Source organism: Piliocolobus tephrosceles, chromosome 9, assembly GCF_002776525.5.
Source record: "Piliocolobus tephrosceles isolate RC106 chromosome 9, ASM277652v3, whole genome shotgun sequence".
Lineage (NCBI taxonomy): Eukaryota > Metazoa > Chordata > Mammalia > Primates > Cercopithecidae > Piliocolobus > Piliocolobus tephrosceles.
The window spans coordinates 38106739-38126299 of NC_045442.1; the positions used below are offsets into that span (position 1 = coordinate 38106739).

General features: G+C 42.6%; 1 protein-coding gene across 4 annotated transcripts in view; it reads left to right on the forward strand.

The window, feature by feature from the left end:
- Positions 1 to 19561, forward strand: part of ALDH18A1 (aldehyde dehydrogenase 18 family member A1) — a 52407-nt gene that overhangs the window by 3261 nt on the left and 29585 nt on the right. For 3 of the 4 annotated variants that reach the window (XM_023206239.1, XM_023206243.1, XM_023206240.1), the window contains 4 exons: positions 180 to 295; positions 10294 to 10508; positions 16631 to 16780; positions 16870 to 16974. In XM_023206239.1, coding sequence (XP_023062007.1) covers positions 208 to 295; positions 10294 to 10508; positions 16631 to 16780; positions 16870 to 16974 — 558 coding nt within the window. In that variant the 5' untranslated portion in view covers positions 180 to 207. Of the gene's footprint in view, positions 1 to 177; positions 296 to 10293; positions 10509 to 16630; positions 16781 to 16869; positions 16975 to 19561 lie in introns of those variants that run through there. The other variant, XM_023206241.1, reaches the window with a different exon arrangement.

Genomic DNA, 19561 nt, shown 5'->3' on the forward strand with positions numbered 1-19561 from the left:
GAGCCACTTACTCTTTCTCTCTTTTCTGTAATATAGAGGAGGTGGGAGTTTCCCTAATACAGAAGAGTTTAGAGCAGGAGAGTCAGATTTTTACTCTGAGAGTAAGGGGAAGTAGAGGGAAATGAAATGAATTCTCCAGTATTTTTCATTACTCACTTTTTAAAAAATGTATTCTGCAGATACTTTGGTCGGTGACCACATCGCAACATGTTGAGTCAAGTTTACCGCTGTGGGTTCCAGCCTTTCAGCCAACATCTCCTGCCCTGGGTCCAGTGTACAACCGTCTCCAGATCTCGTATGTACCATAGATAACTTATGAGTATGTGGCAAGTTTGATAGTCAAAGTGTGTTTCAACAAGGTTTTCAAAGAGAAAAAAAAGTGTGTGTTTGTTTGTTTGTTTGGAGACAGGGTCTCATTTTGTCACCCAGGCTGGAGTGCAGTGGCACAAACATAGCTCAGTGGAGCCCAGACCTCTTGGACTCAAGCAGTCCTCCTGCCTCAGCCCACCAAGTACGTGGGACTACAGGCACACGCCACCACATTGACTCTAACTTTTTTATTTTTTGTCGAGATGGGATTTTGCCATGTTGCCCAGGCTGGTCTTGAACTCTTGAGATCAAACAGTCTGCCTGCCTTGGCCTCCCAAAGTGCTAGGATTACAGGCGTGAGCCATCATGCCCAGCCAAGAAAATAGGTTTAAAAGAGAAAAAAAAAAAAAAAGTTGTAATTTGGCAGAATTGGACAAAATTCTACCAAATAAGGAGGCTAAGAGGTAGTCTTCTGGTGAAATGTTCTCAGTGTTTGTGTCAATGAAGTGTTTCCTGTATTTATTGCCCCCAAAATAAATTTTTACATGCTTTTTTTTTTTTTTTTGAGTCTCGCTCTGTCACCCAGGCTGGAGTGCAGTGGCGTAATCTTGGCTCACTGCAACCTCTGCCTCCCCGGTTCAAGTGATTCTCCTGCCTCATCCTCCCAATTAGCTGGGATTACAGGTGTGCATCACCATGCCCAGCTAATTTTTGTATTTTTAGTAGAAACGGGGTTTTGCCATGTTGGCCAGGCTGGTCTCGAACTCCTGACCTCAGGTGATCCGCCCGCCTTGGCCTCCTTCCCAAAGTGCTGGGATTACAGGCGTTAGCCACCGTGCCTGACCCCATGCTATTTTTGTTCATTATTTTTTTTGTAATTAAGTTTTAGATTTTGAGCTAATTATAAATTCACTTGCAGTTTTAGGAAATAGTACAAAGAAGTCCCTTATACCCTTCACCCAATTTCACCTAGTATCTCAACGAAGGTATTGACGTTGATACGATCAAGATACAGAACATTTCAATCACCACAGGATTTTTTATTTCTCTTTAACAGCCACTGTCCTCTTTCCTATTACTCACCTCTGGCCAACATTAATCTGGTCTACATTTTTATAATTTTGTCATTATAAGAATGTTAAGTAAATGGAATCATCCAGTATGTGACCTTTTGGGATTCTGTTTCTTTAGTATAATTCTCTGGAGAGTCTTTCAAGTTGCTGTGTGTATCAGCTAGTTCCTTTATATTACTGAGTAGTATTTAATGCTGAGTGTATCACAGTTAGTGTAACCATTCAGCCATTAAAGGTCATCTGGGTTGCTCTCATTTTTTGGCAGTTAAAATAAGGCTGGTATGAACATTCATATACAGGGTTTTGTGTGAACATAGTTTCATTTCTCTGGGATAAATGCCTAAGAGTGTAGTTGTTGGGTCAGATTGCAGCTGCATGTTTAGTTTTTTATATAGTTTGAATGTGTGTCCTTACCAAATCTCATATTGAATTGTAATCCCCAGTGTTGGAGGTGGGGCCTGTGGTAGGTGTTCGAGTCATGGGGGTGAATCCCTCATGCCTTGGTGCTGTCCTCGAGATAGTGAGTGACTTCTCACAAGATCTGGTTAAGTGTGTGGCACCACCCCCTCACTCTCTCTTTGTGCTCCCTCTCTCACCATTGGAGATGCCTGCTTCCCCTTTGCCTTCTGCCATGATTATAAGCTTCCTGAGGCCTCACCAGAAGCTGAGCAGATGCCAGCACCATGCTTCCATACAGCCCACAGAACTATGAGCCAATTAAACCTCTTTTCTTTATAAATTACCTAGCCTCAAGTATTTCTTTACAGCAATGCAAGAACGGCCTAACACAGTTTTATAAGAAACTGTCAAACTGTCTTTACAGAGTGGCAGTACCATTTTACATTCCTACTAGCATTGTATGAGTGATTCACTTTCTCTGCATCTTTACCATCATTTGATGTGGTCACTCTTTTTTATTGTAGCCATTTTGATAGGTATGTAGTGATATCACATTGTGGCTTTAATGTGCCTTTCCCTAATAGCTAATGATACTGAACATATTTTCATGTGTTTATATCCTCTTCAGTGAAAGAGTCTTTAGCTCAGTTTTTGTTTTGTTTTGTTTTTGTTTTTTGAGATGGAGTCTCGCTGTGTCACCCAGGCTGGAGTGTAGTGGCGCGATCTCAGCTTACTGCAACCTCTGCCTCCCAGGTTCAAGCGATTCTCCTGCCTCAGCCTCCTGAGTACCTGGGATTACAGTTGCCCACCACCATGCCCAGCTAATTTTTGTGTTTTTAGTAGAAACAGGGTTTCATCATGTTGGCCAGGCTGGTGTCAAACTCCTAACCTCAAGTGATCCCCCCACCTCAACCTCCCAAAGTCCTGAGATTATAGGCATGAGCCTCCACACCTGGCCTTTAGCTCAGTTTGAATTGGAAAGTTGTTGTTTTTTTTTTTTTTTTACTATTGAATTTTGAGACTTCTCTATATCTTCCTGTCTTAGTCCATTTTTATTGCTATAAAGGAATATCTGAGGCTATAAAGTAAAGAGGTTTATTTGTCAAGGTTCTGCAGGCTGTACAAAAAGCATGGCACCAATAACTGCATTGGGTAAGTGCCTCAGGCTGCCTCTACTCTTGGCAGAAGATGAAGGGGAGCTGGTATGTGCAAAATCAGATGGCCAGAGAGGAAGCAAGAGAGAGAAAAGAAATGGCCAGGTCCTTTTTAACAACCATTTCTTATGGGAACTAAGAGTGAGGACTCATGCATTCCCTCTGAGAATGGCACCAGGCTGTTCGTCAGGGATCTGCCCTGTGATTCAAACACTTCCCACCAGGCCCCACCTCCAACACTTAGGATCATATTTCAACCTGAGACTTGGTAGGGCCATACCATATGCAAACCATAGCACTTCCAGGTATTAGTCCTTTGTTGGATAGGTGGTTTGCACATATTTTCTTCCAGTCTCATAGATTGTCATTTTATTCTTTTAACAGGGTCTTTCATATAGGGAAAGTTTTTCTTTTGACGAGGTCAAATTTATCAGCTTTTGTTTTTATGGATTATGCTTTTGGGGTGGTCAAGTCTAAGAACTCTTTGTATAACCCTAGATTTTGAAGATTTTCTCCTATTTTTTTTTCCTAAAAGTTCGATAGTTTTATATTTTTCACTTAAATCCATGATCCATTTTTTTTTGTTTTGTTTTCTTCTTGCTCTGTTGTTACCCAGGGCTGGAGCATAGTAACACGATCAAGGCTCAACCTCCAGGGCTCAAGTGATCCTCCTAAGTCAGCCTCCCAGGTAGCTAGGACTACAGGGGTATACCACCACACCTGGCTAATTTTTTTGTTTTTCTTTATTTTTTATTTTATTTTTTTTGAGACAGGGTGTTGCTCTGTCAACCAGGCTGGAGAGCAGTGATGCAGTCATTACTCACTGCAGCCACAGCATCCCAGGCTCGAGCGATTCTCCTGCTCAGCCTCCCAAGTAGCTGGGACTATATGCGTGCACCACCACATCCAGCTAATTTTTATATTTTTTGTTGAGACAGGGTTTTGCCATGTTGCCCAGTCTTGGCACATTTAATTTTTTAAAAAAATTTTTGTAGAAATGGAGTCTATGTTGCTCTGGCTGGTCTCGAACTTCTGGTCTCAAAAGATCCTCCTACCTTGACCTCCCAAAGTGCAGGAATTACAGGTGTGAGCACTGCACCCAGCTTTGTGATCCATTTTGAGTTAATTTTTGTGTAAGGTGTAAGGTGTAGATCAATGTTCATCTTTCAACTTTTAATACCAGTTGTTCCAGCATCATTTGTTGAAAGGCTGTTTACCATTTTTGAGTTGGCTAGCTCCTCGATATCACCTAAATCTTATTAGTAGTCCATTTCCAGGTTTCATTGCAAGATGACTTGCCAATCAACTAATCAAGCTTGTCATTAGAGAGAAAAATCTCTTTCCTATTCATGTAGAGTATAAGGGCTAAAAAGTTCAGGATTCGGAACCAGGTCCTGGGTTTTTAAAACTAGCCCTTCTCCTTATTAAGTAACTTAGTAGCTTAAAACAACTGTCTGTTTAGGTCACAATTCTGTGGAATGGTATTTTGGACTGGGCTCAGCTGCACAGTGGTTCTGTGTCTGTGTCAGGTCTCAGATTGACTTAGGGCTGATTGTTGGGATGCTCACAGGGTTCCCAAGAAGGGCAAGCATGGTAGCTGCAAGTCCTCTTGAGATGTAAACTCAGAATTTATACACTGTTCCTTCTGCCACATTGTTTTGGTCAAAGCAAAGTACAGGGCCAGCCCAAATTTAAGAAGTTTGGAAAATTGACTCATCTGTTAATGGAGAAACTGCAAAAGGATTGTGGCCATTTTTGTAATCTGGCAACACTGGTAAATTACTCAGTTACTTTGAACGTCGGTTTCCTTATTTATAAAACGGGTAACAACAATAAGGAACTCATAATAATACCTAACTTATAAGGCTTCATTCGTGAGAATTCAGTGAGATGATGATGATGGTGATGACAACGACAATGATGATGAAGGTAGAGTATAGAAAAGCTCAAACTATTTTTCCTCTGCTCTCACTCCATGACAACAATCAACACAGAAGACTTCTGTGACCAAATGTGTGGGGGTTGCAGTGGACATCAGTTGGGTATCCTCCAGTTCAATTCTGACACTACCTCCCTGAGGACAGCCCACAGGTTGAGGGCTCAGTCCCACAAGATCATCCCCACCTTCCTACCAGTCCTAAGTCCAGGCCTCTGGAACTTCTGACTGACCAGCTTCAAGTTGGGGCTCCCACAATCCCCTCTTTGGGCTTGGTTGATTTGCTAGAGTGATGCAGAGAACTCAGGGAAACACTTAGATTTACCAGTTTATTACAAAGGATGTAGATGAAGAGATACATAGGGTGAGGTGTGGGGTAAGAGGCACAGATCTTCCATGCCCGTCCCGGGCACACCACTCTCCAGGAACCTCCACATGTTCAGCTGTCTGGAAGCTCTCCGAACCTTGTCCCCTTGGAACTCTTATGGAGACTTATTGGGGTAGGCATGATTAAAGCATGGACAACTGTGTTGAAATGTGATTGAACAAAAAGGATGTGACCTAATACTAATAGACTGAGTGGGGTAACCCAGCAGGGCCTGTCTGTTCAGATTTTATCTTGGTCTTTCTGTGCAATATTTCTTCCTCCAAGGTATGGGGCAGGACCGTCTCTGGATTGAGAGTCTTACAACCCACAATCAAATTAGAGTCCTGCCTTGAGCAGGTGAAAGGAGTTCAGGAGAAGATCAGAGAGAGAGATTCTGTTTCCTTACACCAACATTATAATGAAAGACTGTAAAAAGCACTATTAGAGTTATAAACCAGGAACCATGGATATATATGCCATGTCACAATAAGTAATACTTTTTTTTTTTTTTTTGAGACAGAGTCTTTGCTCTGTCACCCAGGGTGGAGTGCAGTGGCACAATCTCGGCTCACTGCAAGCTCCGCCTCCTGGGTTCACGCCATTCTCCTGCCTCAGCCTCCCAAGTAGCTGGGACTACAGGCGCCCACTACCACGGCCGGCTAATTTTTTGTTTTTTGTTTTTTGTTTTTTAGTAGAGACGGGGTTTCACCGTGTTAGCCAGGATGGTCTCGATCTCCTGACATTGTGATCCATCCGTCTCGGCCTCCCAAAGTGCTGGGATTACAGGCGTGAGCCACCGCGCCCGGCATACTTTTTTCATAGTACCAGCTAGTATTCATTGAGTATTTATTTTGTGCCAATCTCTGTTCATGCATGAACTTGTTTTATCCCCCATACCAACCTTATGAGATAGTTAGGGAGACAGCAAGTAAGTGAAGAGGTTGAGATTCCACTCAGGCAGTCTGGCTCCAGAGCCAACGCTTATCCTTTTTACTGCTATAGAAGGTATGTGAATACTTAGCACAACTCCTGGTATGTGGTAAGTATTCACTTCAGTATTTTATTATTGATACTTATCCTCATTAGGCTCATTCACAGAAGGAGGCACTTTCTAATTGTTTCCCTAGGTTTTTGGATTTGGGGATTTGGATTTTTCTGGAATGGAGCTCTTTCTGATCATGATAAGCAGAATAGCAGGGGGAAAAAATAGGAAAAGAAAGGCAAAATGAGAAAGCTTATGGAGACAAACAGAGAAGGCAATGGAAGGCCAGAAAGAAAAAGAGAAGTCATGTGAGGGTCCCTTCTTGCTGAGGCGTGGAACACAGCCTCATTGGTTGCTGGGCATAAGGACTCTGATGCTGAAGAAGTAAACGGTTCTCCTTAAGAGTAATAAGAGTATAATCTGTGGCCCTTAAGAAGAACATGGTCAACCCCTCCCATCCCCCACTACACCACACCTGTATACACATACACCTCACTGTGCCCTCATACCTACTAGGAGGGGACAGATTTTCTTTGGAACTTAGAGCCTAAAAGTTTCTTAGAAGATGGGAAACAATTACTTCTCTAGAAACCTTGAATTTTCCAAACTAGTCAAGGCCTTCTCCATTTTCAGTATGGACCCTAACAAGTGTAATACACTGTAGAACATTTAAAAAATACCCCCCAAGAAATGTAGGGTCAACCTTGGAAGGTAAAAGGTGTTGTTCAATAGGAAACCCAAAAAGCCCTGGGTCCCGTGAAGCTCTCCTTTGTGCTAGAACCTACTGGATTTGACTGAGTCACCTGCATGAAACCTTATTAATAGTGGTGACCTCCTCTTGATCCCTAACAGGCCTTATCTACTGCTGTTACCCTATTGTCTCCAGCCAGAATGACCCTTGACTACCTGGCACTGAGCCATGCCACCCACCCTCTTCTCCTGATACAGACTGTGGGTTAGCCTCCTTCATGCTAGCCTGGCTGCTGGATTCTGATTGGCTTCTACCATTTGTTCACCATTTGATCAGCTGGACAGACATGCATGCCACTACCCATGTTCCTGAGATACCCTCTCAGGCTGCTCCACCCATGCTCACCACCCCTTCCAGGTCAGGATAGGCCCTCCAGCGGACAGGAGAGAAAGCCAGAAAGCCTAGATCTGACAGCTGTCAAAGGGATAATACATGATACTTGGCATAGCTCTGAGCTCTGCAAACAGCCACTGATGATCCCTGGTCCAAACCCTAGGGAAGTAAGCCTGTCCCTCCAGTGAGACCAAACCTTTATGTGTACAACTTTTAAACTTAAGACTTAGGTGTATGTATTGCTTAGGATAATATTCCTGAAAACAGAGTAAAGTACCTATATTATTAATAATTAACCTAATGAAGGAAAGTAGCACTCCACAAAATTCACCCTCAACAACGAACCAATCTTTTAGTCCCAGGGACTCCCGCAGCAGGAAGAGACCATGCATCTGTGGATCCAGCAATGCCATCAGAATCCCAGTTCCATCCCAGATAATGGCTTACTAAGTAGCTGTGTGCCCGGATCTAGATGCCAAGCCTATTGTGAAAAAAAATCATATTATCTTTCTTATATCTCCACAAACCTGAAACATAGTCGCTTGAAAAATGGTTATTTAAGGAAAGGAAGAAATGAATCTTCACTACTTTGTTAGAAATGTTCTTTCTAAGATTTGTGTGTGAAGGACACAGGAAGGGAGGAGAACCCATAGTCGCCTTCCCATTCATGAGAATAAGCTCCTGCCTGCTTTACCCACCATCAGTAGATTGTGGTTAGGGAGTGAGTTAGTGGCCAGGAGAGAGTCGGAGGTCTAAAGAGGTTTTCAGAAAATTGTCATTTATAGACAATATAAAGGGAAGTGATAATGGTTGGTTCAAGTGAAGGTACTTAACTCTCTAATAAAGTTATAGAACAGTGGTTCAAAAGGTGGCTTGGAATGATTATTTTAGTAATTCATTTGAATATTTATGAGTTGCTTGTAATAAGATATAGAAAAGTCTTTGCAGGGAATTGCTTAAAGCTTAGTCCTGCTGAGAACCTATATTACCCACCGTGTCTTGCTTCTTGCTATCAAGGAGGAAGGTCTATTTGGTGTTAGTGCTCCTCCACCCCCACTGATTGACAGCATCTTCTCTCCCCCGGAGACTTCACCCAGCCCATCTGCTTATGCAGTCATTCTCCTTCTATGTCAGTTACAATTATGTGCATGTAGCAGGAAACTCAAAATAATAATGGCTCAAACAGGATAGAAATGTATTTCTCTCTCCTGAAGGAAGCCTAGCAGTCCTGAAAGAAGATAGGCAGTCCAGGGCTTCCAGAATAGCACTGTGGAATCATCAGGGATCCCTGCTCTTTCATTCTTGTTGCTTCACAGTTCCTTCTAGTTCAAAATGAGTGATTGAGCTCCAGCCTTCATACCCATGTTCCAAGCAGCAGTGGGGATGAAGGGAAGAGAGCATGTCTCTTTTAAGTTCCTAGAAATTCCACATAACATTTTCACTTGTATCTTGTTAGCCAGATATCTTGTTGGTCACATGGTCCTGTCTATCTGAGCAAGAAAGGCTGGGAAATGTAGTCTTTCGACTGGTGGCAGTATGCCTGGCCAATACTTGGGGATCTGGTAATTGTGTGAGAAAGGACGAATGGGTAATTAGTAAGCAGCTAAGCAGGAGGTGTTGGGCCCATGAGAAGTGTTGAAGGGGTTCTGTGCCTGACATTCAGCTTTTACTCTTTTACTTCTGGCTTTATGCGGGTACCTCTTTGGCTTTTAATCAAGATTTTTTTCCTCCAAGATTTCCTTAGAAATCTTGTATAATTTTTTTTTGTTTGTTCATCTGTACAAAATATCTGTAATCTTGTACTGTGTTACAAGAAAAAGAATCAAGAAAATTGGTTAGAGGCAGGTGTCCGAGGGGATAGAGAGTATCTGACTCTAACATTGCTATTCCTTCAGCAAGCTCTTTGGTTTATTTCATCATTGTTACAGGCATCTGGATTCATCAAAGAGAAATTGTAGATAGGCTAGTTGAGATTTTGTATTATTCATACACTTACTTTGTCCTTTACTGTCTTTGCTAATCAGATTCTTCCTTCTTTTTTTGTTTTTTGAGAAGGACTCTCACTCTGTCGCCCAGGCTGGAGTGCAGTGGCACGATCTCGGCTCACTGCAACGTCTACCTCCCGGGTTCAAGCGATTCTCCTGCCTCAGCCACCTGAGTAGTTGGGATTATAGGTGCCCACCACCACGCTTGGCTAAGTTTTGTATTTTAGTAGAGACGGGGTTTCACCATGTTGTCCAGGCTGGTCTTGAACTCCTGACCTCAAGTGATCCTTCTGCCTCGGCCTCCCAAGGTGCTAGGATTATAGGTGTGAGCTGCCATGCCTGGCCGGCTCGTTCCTCTTTTTATAGTAATATGGTTTCTTTAGAAACACCCATATTTTTCTGATTATGAAAGCAATGCATCTTTACTGCATAAACTTGGAAAATCTAAGAAAGAACAAAGAAGAAAATTTAAAATTGCTTATAATCCTATCAAGAGATAAAATATTAATTTTCCATTAATTTTATCCATCTATGTGTTTATATATATGAAATTAACATATCATAAGCATTTTTGTACATTATTAAAAATTCTAAAAATGTTAATCTTTTTCCCTTTATCCAGCATTTACTCTGCTTCTGATTTTTCTGATAATAAGTAACACGGTGATGAATAGCTTTCAGATAAATCTCTTTTTTAGAGAACTTTTTTAAAGGCTTTTGATACATTTGCCAACCTGTCTTCAAGAGAGATTAATTTGTTTGTACTCTTCACCAACAGCATTTGAATGTGCCTATGACCTGCATACTGGCTGTAAACTCTATATAATACTAAAATAAGAATATGCTAGATAGAGCTTTTGATATACTGTGGTAGTTTTATACAGTTAATAATGATAATGCTGTTTTTTGGTATCTAAACTGGTTAATACTGAGCATGTATGTTTTTATTGAAAAACTATATTGAGTATTTCTTTTTTTCTTGCATTTAACTTTGATGGCTACAGATTGTATCCAGCCTTCAGTCATCAGACATGTTCGTTCTTGGAGCAACATCCCCTTTATCACTGTACCCCTCAGTCGTACACATGGCAAGTCCTTTGCCCACCGCGGTGAACTGAAGCATGCCAAGAGAATCGTGGTGAAGCTCGGCAGTGCAGTGGTGACCCGAGGGGATGAATGTGGCCTGGCCCTGGGGCGCTTGGCATCTATTGTTGAGCAGGTGATTGCCAAGATAGAAATTATGCTGTACTAAAATTGGGGTTTTAAGTTGCTACTTCAAATTGGGTTTAAGTTGCTCATCAACTTACAAAAATAATTGTGATTTCAGTGCAATAGATTTAATCCAATGTGAAAACTGTTTCCTTACGTAGATGCCAGTGAGAGACAGCATCTTAGGGCAAGAAAAGGGGATGTTAAGGAGTAGGGGTGATTTCATGCAGTTCATGCCTCAGACTTCTTGATGATAAAGAGCTGTTTCTGTCGGAGATTCTTAGTTCTGGCTATGCAGTAGAATCATCTCGGGCCTGGAGATGCCTGGGTTTCACATCTAGCTGTTTAATAAGTATCTCTGGGATGGGGCAGCTATGTTTGTTTGTCTTGAGAGGATCTCACTCTGTCACCCAGGCTGGACTTTTGTGGCATGATCATGGCTCACTGCAGCCTCAACCTATCGAGCTCAAGTGATACTCCCACCTCAGCCTCCTGAGTAGCTGCAGCTACAGGCACAAACCATTATGCCCAGCTAATTTGTGTAGTTTTTGTAGAGACGGAGGTCTCGCTGTGTTGCCCAGGCTGGTTTCCAGCTGCTGGGCTCAAGTGATTCTCCCGCCTTGGCCTCCCAAAGTGCTGGGCCTGCAAACTTTTTCTGCAAGAGGCCAGATAGTAAATATTTTAGTTTTGTAGGTTTATGTTCTGTGTCTCCACTACACAGCTCTGTAGAAGCAACCACAGACAATACATGAATGAGCATGGCCGTGAGCTGATAAAATTTCATTTACAAAAACAGGCAGCATGCCAGATTTGGCCAAAAGTAAAAATCCAGACATCCAGGCATCCCACAGATAAAGCAAGAGCTCTTCTATGGCATCTGAAATTTTACACTACCCTCGTAATTAAATTTTCAGTTTTTAAAAAACAACTTTCCTCAGGCGTTAATATTGGGAAACTGCTAACCTGAAACTTGATACAATTTTTTTCTTACATTTTCTATTCTAAATAATTATCAAGCCTGAGCAACAAAGTGAGACCCTGTCTCTACAAAAATGAAATCGCTGGGCGTGGTGACTTGCACCTGTAATCCCAGCACTTTGGAAGGCTGAGGCGGGAGGATTGCTTGAGCCCAGGAGTTCAAGTGAGAGAGACCCCATCTCCACAAAAAATTTTTTAAAAATTAGCCAGGCATGGTGGCACATTCCTGTGGCCCTGGCTACTCAGGAGGCTAAGGTAGAGGATTGCTTGAGCCTGGGAGATTGAAGCTGCAGTGAGCTATGATCACGCAACTGACTGCACTCCAGCCTTGGTGACAGAGCAAGACCCTGTCTAAAAAAGTTCTGACTTCTTGGTAGGCTGAGGCAGGGGGATTGCTTGAGCCCAGGAGCTCAAGGTTGCCAGTGAACTATGATAAAGTCACTGCACTACAGCCTGGGCAACAGAGCGAAATCCTGACCCCCAGCCCCCACCTGCCCACACACACAAAAAAACACAGCAATGATCAAACCCACCTTCTAGATTGAGTTCATCAGATAAATTTTAAAAATATTTATCAAGAGACTACACTGTGAGGGGCACTAGCCTCTCTGCCCTCTCTACCTTAGAGATATAACAGTCTCTACCCTTTGGAAGCCAGAACTGGGACTCCCCAGACATTAAGGTGACTGTTCAGGGCAGTAAATATCCAAATAAGTGGGCCCAGATGACAGTGAGCGATGGGTCCGGAGATGGGAAACTCAGATGAGAGTGCGGTTGTTCCTGGGGCTTCCTAGGAGAGCTGGAACTCAGCCTGGGCCTTGACAACTGATGGGATTTGCACAAACAGAGGGGGAAAGTTCCATGCTAGTAAGTATACAGTGTGACGTGCCCCTGCAGTTGTGTAATCCAGTGGTTCTGGGGAAGGGACAGGCTCTAGGACCGGATTCCAGATAGAGGACAGACAGGAATGAGTATGGCATGCTGTGGGCCAGGGAGGAGACAAGCTGGAAAGTAGAGGTGGTGGTCTCATTAGAAAGAATGAAAAAAAAAAAAGTGGATCATTGCATTAGGCAGGGCTCTGAAGCCAACTACGTGAGTTGGATTGCAGTCTCAAAAGCAGACCGAAGATTTTGAACGGAGGAGAAACTTGGTGAAAAGAGTAGGAAAAACCTGGTAAAGGTTTGTGTAGGTTACCAGCTTTCTTTCTAGGGCTGCATGTGGATCTAATGGAAGAGCTGTCTCCATCAGGGCCTGCCTAATAGTCATCTTATCATGTCAGATGGACTCAGGAGCCAACTTAAAGTGGTTTCCACTGGCCATAAATGGGATGATTTGAACATCAAGAAGGGGAATCACAGCTGGGCGCAGTGGCTCATACCTGTAATCCCAACACTTTGGGAGGCCAAGGCAGGCGAATCACCTGAGGTCAGGAGTTGAAGACTAGCCTGGCCAACGTGGTGAAACCTCGTCTCTACTAATAATGCAAAAATTAGCCAGGCATGGTGGCACCTGCCTGTAATCCCAGCTACTTGGGAGGCTGAGGCAGGAGAATCTCTTGAACCTGGGGGGTGGAGGTTGCAGTGAGACAAGATAGCACTACCACACTCCAGCCTGGGCGAGAGTGAGAGTCGTTCTCAAAAAAAATAAATAAATAAATAAAAGGGAATCACTGCACAGTGCAACAAAATATGTTTAAATCCATGAGTTCATAATTACACTTAAAAGAAAAAACTTCATGGACAGGCGGGGTGGCTCGTGCCTATAATCCCAGCACTTTGGGAGGCCGAGGCAGGCAGATCATGAAGTCAGGAGATCCGGACCATCCTGGCTAACACTGTGAAACCCCGTCTCTACTAAAAATACAAAAAATTAGCTGGGCGTAGTGGTGGGCACCTGTAGTCCCAGCTACTTGGGAGGCTGAGGCAGGAGAATGGTGTGAACCTGGGAGGCAGAGCTTGCAGTGAACTGAGATTGCACCACTGCACTCCAGCATGGGAGACAGTGAGACTCCATCTCAAAAAAAAAAAAAAATTTTTTCATTGACCATTTTTGGAGGGCGCTAGAGAAGCTACTCATTATATTGAAAATGGATTAGTAAAAGGGAGGAGACACACATTTGTCCTGCTTTTCATAGGCAAAGTGTACCTCAGGGTAACCAAATAGTTGGTAAAGGAGAGTTTCCCTTTTGGAATTATTCCAGATTATAAATGAAGGAATCCTTGAGTTAGAGTATCAGCATTTTGCAGCTCCTAATGGAATAATGTATCTTGGCAACAATGATCATCAACAGATGCTAACATCACAAAAAGAAAGATAACCAGGTATTATGTATCTCCTTGATGGACGTGTACACCACAACTTATAAAGACTTGTTGGGGGAAAAAAAGCCTTCATACCAAACAGCAGCTTATAGGATATACAAAGTGCAGTATTAATACCATAAGGACACAATTGGGAAAATGTAGGCTGGGAAATCCTAAACAATAAACAACTCAGTTTCACAAAAATTACAAGGAGAAAACTGATGGAGAGGGGAACCCATGAATTAAAGAGACTTGAGAGACACTTCAATTAATTTGTAATGCAGGGTTTAATTTGCATCTCAATTTGAGCAAGCTAAAAAAAATTGGAAAAATACGAACACTGGCTATTTGATATGAAGGAAATCATTGAAATATTCCAGATGATAATGGTTTTGTGGAGAGAGAAATATATATAATTATATATAATATATATGATTATCTTTTAGCAGTTATTACTGAACTATTTACAGATGAAATAACATGTCTGTTGCCTGGAATTTGTATTAAAACAATGGTGAGGGTATAGAGTGGTTATTGGAGACTAGGAAATTGGCCATGAGAGATAGTTGGTGAAACTGTGTGGTATATACATGGGGATTTATAATACTATTCTCACCACTTCGGTTAAATATGAAATTTTCTTTTTTTTTTTATTTTTTATTTTTATTTATTTATTTTAGAGAGAGGGTCTTGCTCTGTCTCCTAGGCTGGAATGCAGTGGTGTAATCATAGCTCACTGCAGCCCTGAACTCCTGGGCTCAGTTGGGATCCTTCTTTAGTCTCCTGAGTAGCTGGGACTACAGGCACATGCTGCTTGGCTGTTTTATTTTTTTTTTTTCAATTTTTCATAAATATGGGGTCTTGCTATTTTGCCCAGGCTGGTTTCGAATTCCTGGCCTCAAGCAATCTTCCCACCTCAGGCAGCTGAAACTTTCTGTGATAAAATATTGTTGTCGGGGCCAGGCACAGTAGCTCACACCTGTAATCCCAGCACTTTGGGAAGCTACTTAGGGGGCTGAGGTGGGGGGATTGCTTGAGTCCTGGAGGTCAGAGTTGCAGTGAGCTGTGATTGTGCCACTGTCCTCCAGCATGGGTGACAAAGCAAGACCCTGTTTCAAAAAAAAAAAAAAAAAAAAGGGCCGGGCGCCGTGGCTCAAGCCTGTAATCCCAGCACTTTGGGAGGCCGAGACAGGCGGATCACGAGGTCAGGAGATCGAGACCATCCTGGCTACCACGGTGAAACCCCGTCTCTACTAAAAAATACAAAAAAACTAGCCGGGCGAGGTGGCGGGCGCCGGTAGTCCCAGCTACTCGGGAGGCTGAGGCAGGAGAATGGCGTGAACCCGGGAAGCGGACCTTGCAGTGAGCTGAGATCCGGCCACTGCACTCCAGCCTGGGCGACAGAGCGAGACTCTGTCTCAAAAAAAAAAAAGTCGTTATTGTTTTAAATCATGGTTTATCATAGCTGTTTGTGAGTTCCTGGACCAGTTAAAAGGGTTCAGACATCAGAAGGAAGGGACAGTTTAGGAATATAGACTTTATTGCATCTTGAGTCTTTAATTTTTTCATGTAGGTCTGCTTAAGGTAGGAAACAAAATGACCACATTTGGTTCTGGGCAGGCAGAGCAGAACAAGGTCAGCATCTGCCCCTGGTGTAGGCAGAGGCAACCCATAGGATTAGATGTGCCACCAGAACAGCCTCATTTACTCAGGTTAAGCCTTAGAACCTGAGAAGCCATCTGCTGAGTCTACATTGCATTTCCTACCTGCGGACTTCTATTCTGGGCTTCATTTCTTGGAGCAACTAGGCCTTCTGTATTACACACTCCCTGCAAATATTAGGTTGGCACAAAAGTAATTGTGGGTTTTGCCATTACTGTCAATGGTAATTGACATGCAATTACTTTTGCACCAACCTAATACAATCATGTCCTATAGATGTAAAACTTGGCTAGACACCAGAATTTTCTTATTAAAAATGTCTTACTTAGGCCAGGTGGCTTATGTCTGTAAATCACAGCTTTGGGAGGCCGTGGCAGGAGGATGGATTGAGACCAGAAGTTTGAGGCCAGTCTGGGCAACATAATGAGTCTCCATTTCTACAAAAATGCATTAAAAAGAAAAATTAGCTGGGCATGGTGGCATGAGCCTGTAGTTCCAGCTACTTATGAGGCTGAGGCAGGAGGATCACTTAAGCCTAGGCAGCCAAGGCTGCAGTGAGCCACACTTCTGCCACTGCACTCCAGCCTGGGTGACAGAGCAAGACTCTGTCTTAAAAAAATTTTTTTCATAGGGTTCTTTTTGTTGTTGTTGTTTTTGAGACAGCATCTCTCTCATTCTGTTGCCCAGGTTGGAGTGTGGTGGTGCGATCACGGCTCACTGCAGCCTCGTCCTCCCTGAGCTCAGGTGATCCTTCTGCCTCAGCCTCCTGAGGTAGCTGGCATGCACCACCATGCCTGGCTAAATTTTATATTTTTTGTAGAGATTGGGTCTTGCCATGTTGCCTGGGTGGTCTTGAACCTCCTGGGCTCAGGCGTTCTGCCTGCCTTGGCCTCCCGAAGTGCTGGAATTACAGGCATGAGCCACCATGCCCAGCCAATTGTTTTAATTAAAAAATAAATTAAAATGTCTGATTTTTTATCTGCCACCTGCTAAACAGAAATTTGAGACAGGATGTAGGAATCTGTGTTTTTACTAGACAGTCTGGTTGATTCTTCCAGAGCCAGCCACATACTGGTTCATAAACCAGCATTTGGGTTCTACTCAATAGTCCACCCTACCTCCATCCCTTGTGAAAAGATGAACGAGACAGTACAGTGACTTGTGGTCCCCTTTCCTTTCTCAATGCCAGGTATCAGTGCTGCAGAATCAGGGCAGAGAGATGATGCTGGTGACCAGCGGAGCTGTAGCCTTTGGCAAACAACGCTTGCGCCATGAGATCCTTCTGTCTCAGAGCGTGCGGCAGGCCCTACACTCGGGGCAGAACCAGCTGAAAGAGATGGTGAGTGCTGCTTCCCCACACGTTAAAATGGACCTTCAGGTCTTCTTCCCTCATTCCCTACCACACCTTGTCTCATTGGTATATTACAGGCAATTCCAGTCTTAGAAGCACGAGCCTGTGCAGCTGCTGGACAGAGTGGGCTGATGGCCTTGTATGAGGCTATGTTTACGCAGTACAGCATCTGTGCTGCCCAGGTGAGAGGCTGGGCTTTGAAAGGGATGTGGGACCTGTGAGGGTGGTTCTTGTGGAACAAAGGGGTCTGGAGCTAGTCTACTAGAATATGGTGTCAGCTTCATCACTTGCTACTTGAGAGATCTGAAGAAAGTTTTTTATCTAACCTTTTTGTGCCTCAGTTTCCTCATCTGAAAATGGGGATAATATCAGTGCCTATTTCAGATAATTTTTGGAAGGGCTCAGTGAGAAAATACATGAAAAGCATTTAGTATAGTGTTTGGTACATAATACATTCTCAGTATTAGCTCGTGTTACCCTAATAACACTTAGGATTACAAGTGCTAACACTTCTGAAGACAGAGAGGTTAAACAGCTTTATTTCACTGCTTCTTTGATATCAGGTGGCTTGCTTCCCTTTGCATCTGGTTGGTTGCCTTTTATAGCAGATACTTATTAAGCTTTGAAGGGAAAGAGGAATGCTGGTGGGTGGCTGGTTTTTCACTCATTCAGCAAATATTTATTGAGCACCTATGGTGTATCGAGCAGTTTTGGGCATTGGGGATACTGTGGTGGACAAATAAGACATGATTCCAGTCCTCATGGGACTTCTGAATTTTTGGTGGCTACCCCTAAATGTTCTAGAACCTTCTTTCTACATTGTTTCATTTTTACCTAAATCTCCTGAATTTTTTTGATTTATATTCTTAATCAACTGTACAGCTACACACTAGAGACATCTAAATAGCAGTCACTTCAGGAAACAACTGAAAAAAAAAAATCTAACTCCCAAATTATTTTATTTTGAAACCCCTTTACCTATAAAGATGTAAAATAGCCGTTATTTTATATTATGGATATTATTTTACATGTGTACTACATGCACGGATGTTATTTTGCACAAGTGATATTGTTATGTATACATATATTGTTTCAGGTTTTGCTTCTTCATTTCCTATTACTTTTTTTTGTTTCTCCATCATTTGCCTGTTTGTACCCACAGTGATGTTCTGATAATACACCAGAGTGTCCTCATGTCAGTGAGTTAACAGAAAGGCATGGGCTTATCCCATTGCCCATGACTGGGGACCCCACTTTCTGTAATCTTAGCTTTTTTCTCTTAGTATAAATGCAATACAAATCTCTATTTCTATCACTCTTCTTTATTATCTGCTTTCTCATCTCCACAGTCCAATGACAATTTTGGTCTTTAATTTTTTTTAAGTGCCTGGAGCTGGGTGAGGAAGCTCAAGTCCAAGAGCTATGGTTTTGCTTTGGTTTGGTTTTTCCCAGGGATGATACTTTTTGAGAGTTTTTGTTTTGTTTTGTTTTGAATGACAGTAGCATTAAGAGTCCGTGCAGCATCAGCCATTGTTTCCATTTACATTGAGTGAAAGAAGAGCTCCGCCCCTCCGATTCCCAGCAAGCTTCAATCCCTGGGCTGTTTCCTCTCACACCTGTGTCTTCCCCCAAGGCCGTCATATCTACAGGAAATATTTGCCCTTTATACCTTATCCCGTGGTTCCTTATTTTCTTCAGTAATATTATATAGAAGACCATTATCAGTGGCTTTTGAAAATTTCCAGTAGGTAGTTTGCCAGGTTAAAGACTTAAACACTTAAAACAGCTTGTTTTTTCTTCGTAGAAGGGAAACTGGTTTTCCCTCAACAGATTGCACTTGTCTAAACACGTACATTTCCCTCTTGGGACTCTTTATCTCCTACCTTTGTGCTGAGATCCCCAGGCCATGTTTGTGAAGCTATTTTAGTGACAGGTGTTTTTCCTGGACCTTTAGACCTCCTGCTTGTCTCTCCTACCCACGGGTTTATATTAATTGTTCGATCTTTCACCATCGTGACTAGAATCTGTATGTTCAGCTTTGACCTAGTCCTGTGTCCAGCACAACTAAGCTTTTCTGAAAGGAAAAGGAGTTCATGATCTTCCCTTTCAAAAATATGCCCCATTTTATTTTTATTTTTTTTTCCCAAACCATCAACATTCTTATTCTCCATTCCAGCAACTAGACCCTGGCATTTCAGAGGTACTTAACAAATTTTTTATCAAGTGAGTGAGTGAATTATTTTTCTATGTATATGTTTCCTGTGTTTTATATATCATTAAGGCTACTGTTTTATTGCTATATTCTTCTCAGTTACCATAGCCAGACCCTTAACCATCCTCACTTTGACTGTTTCAGTGCCTGCTTTCTTTACTATTTGCTTCCAACTTTCCCTACCTCAGCCTGCCCTACACAGCAAGAACCCTCTTCTGTAAACGTTAGAGAGATTACATTATTTATTGTTGAGCCTCAAGATTTGTTGCCATTTAGTTTCTTGCTATCCCCATTTACCCATTTATCTTTTTCTCCTAAACATTACATAAAATTCTAGTTCAAGCTAGAAAGCAGAGCTGTTTACCAGCCCACACACCCATCCCTATTGTGCCTTTGAGCACCTTATGCTCATCTCCTCCCTTGAACCAAGTTGTGTTCTGTCCCTCTTTCAGCGTGTGACTAAAGACTAACCTCCATAAATTTCTCAGACTAACCCCACATGCTCACACACAGTCTTAGTTAACTCCAGTAATAATCTGCTTCAGAGCAAGAGCAAT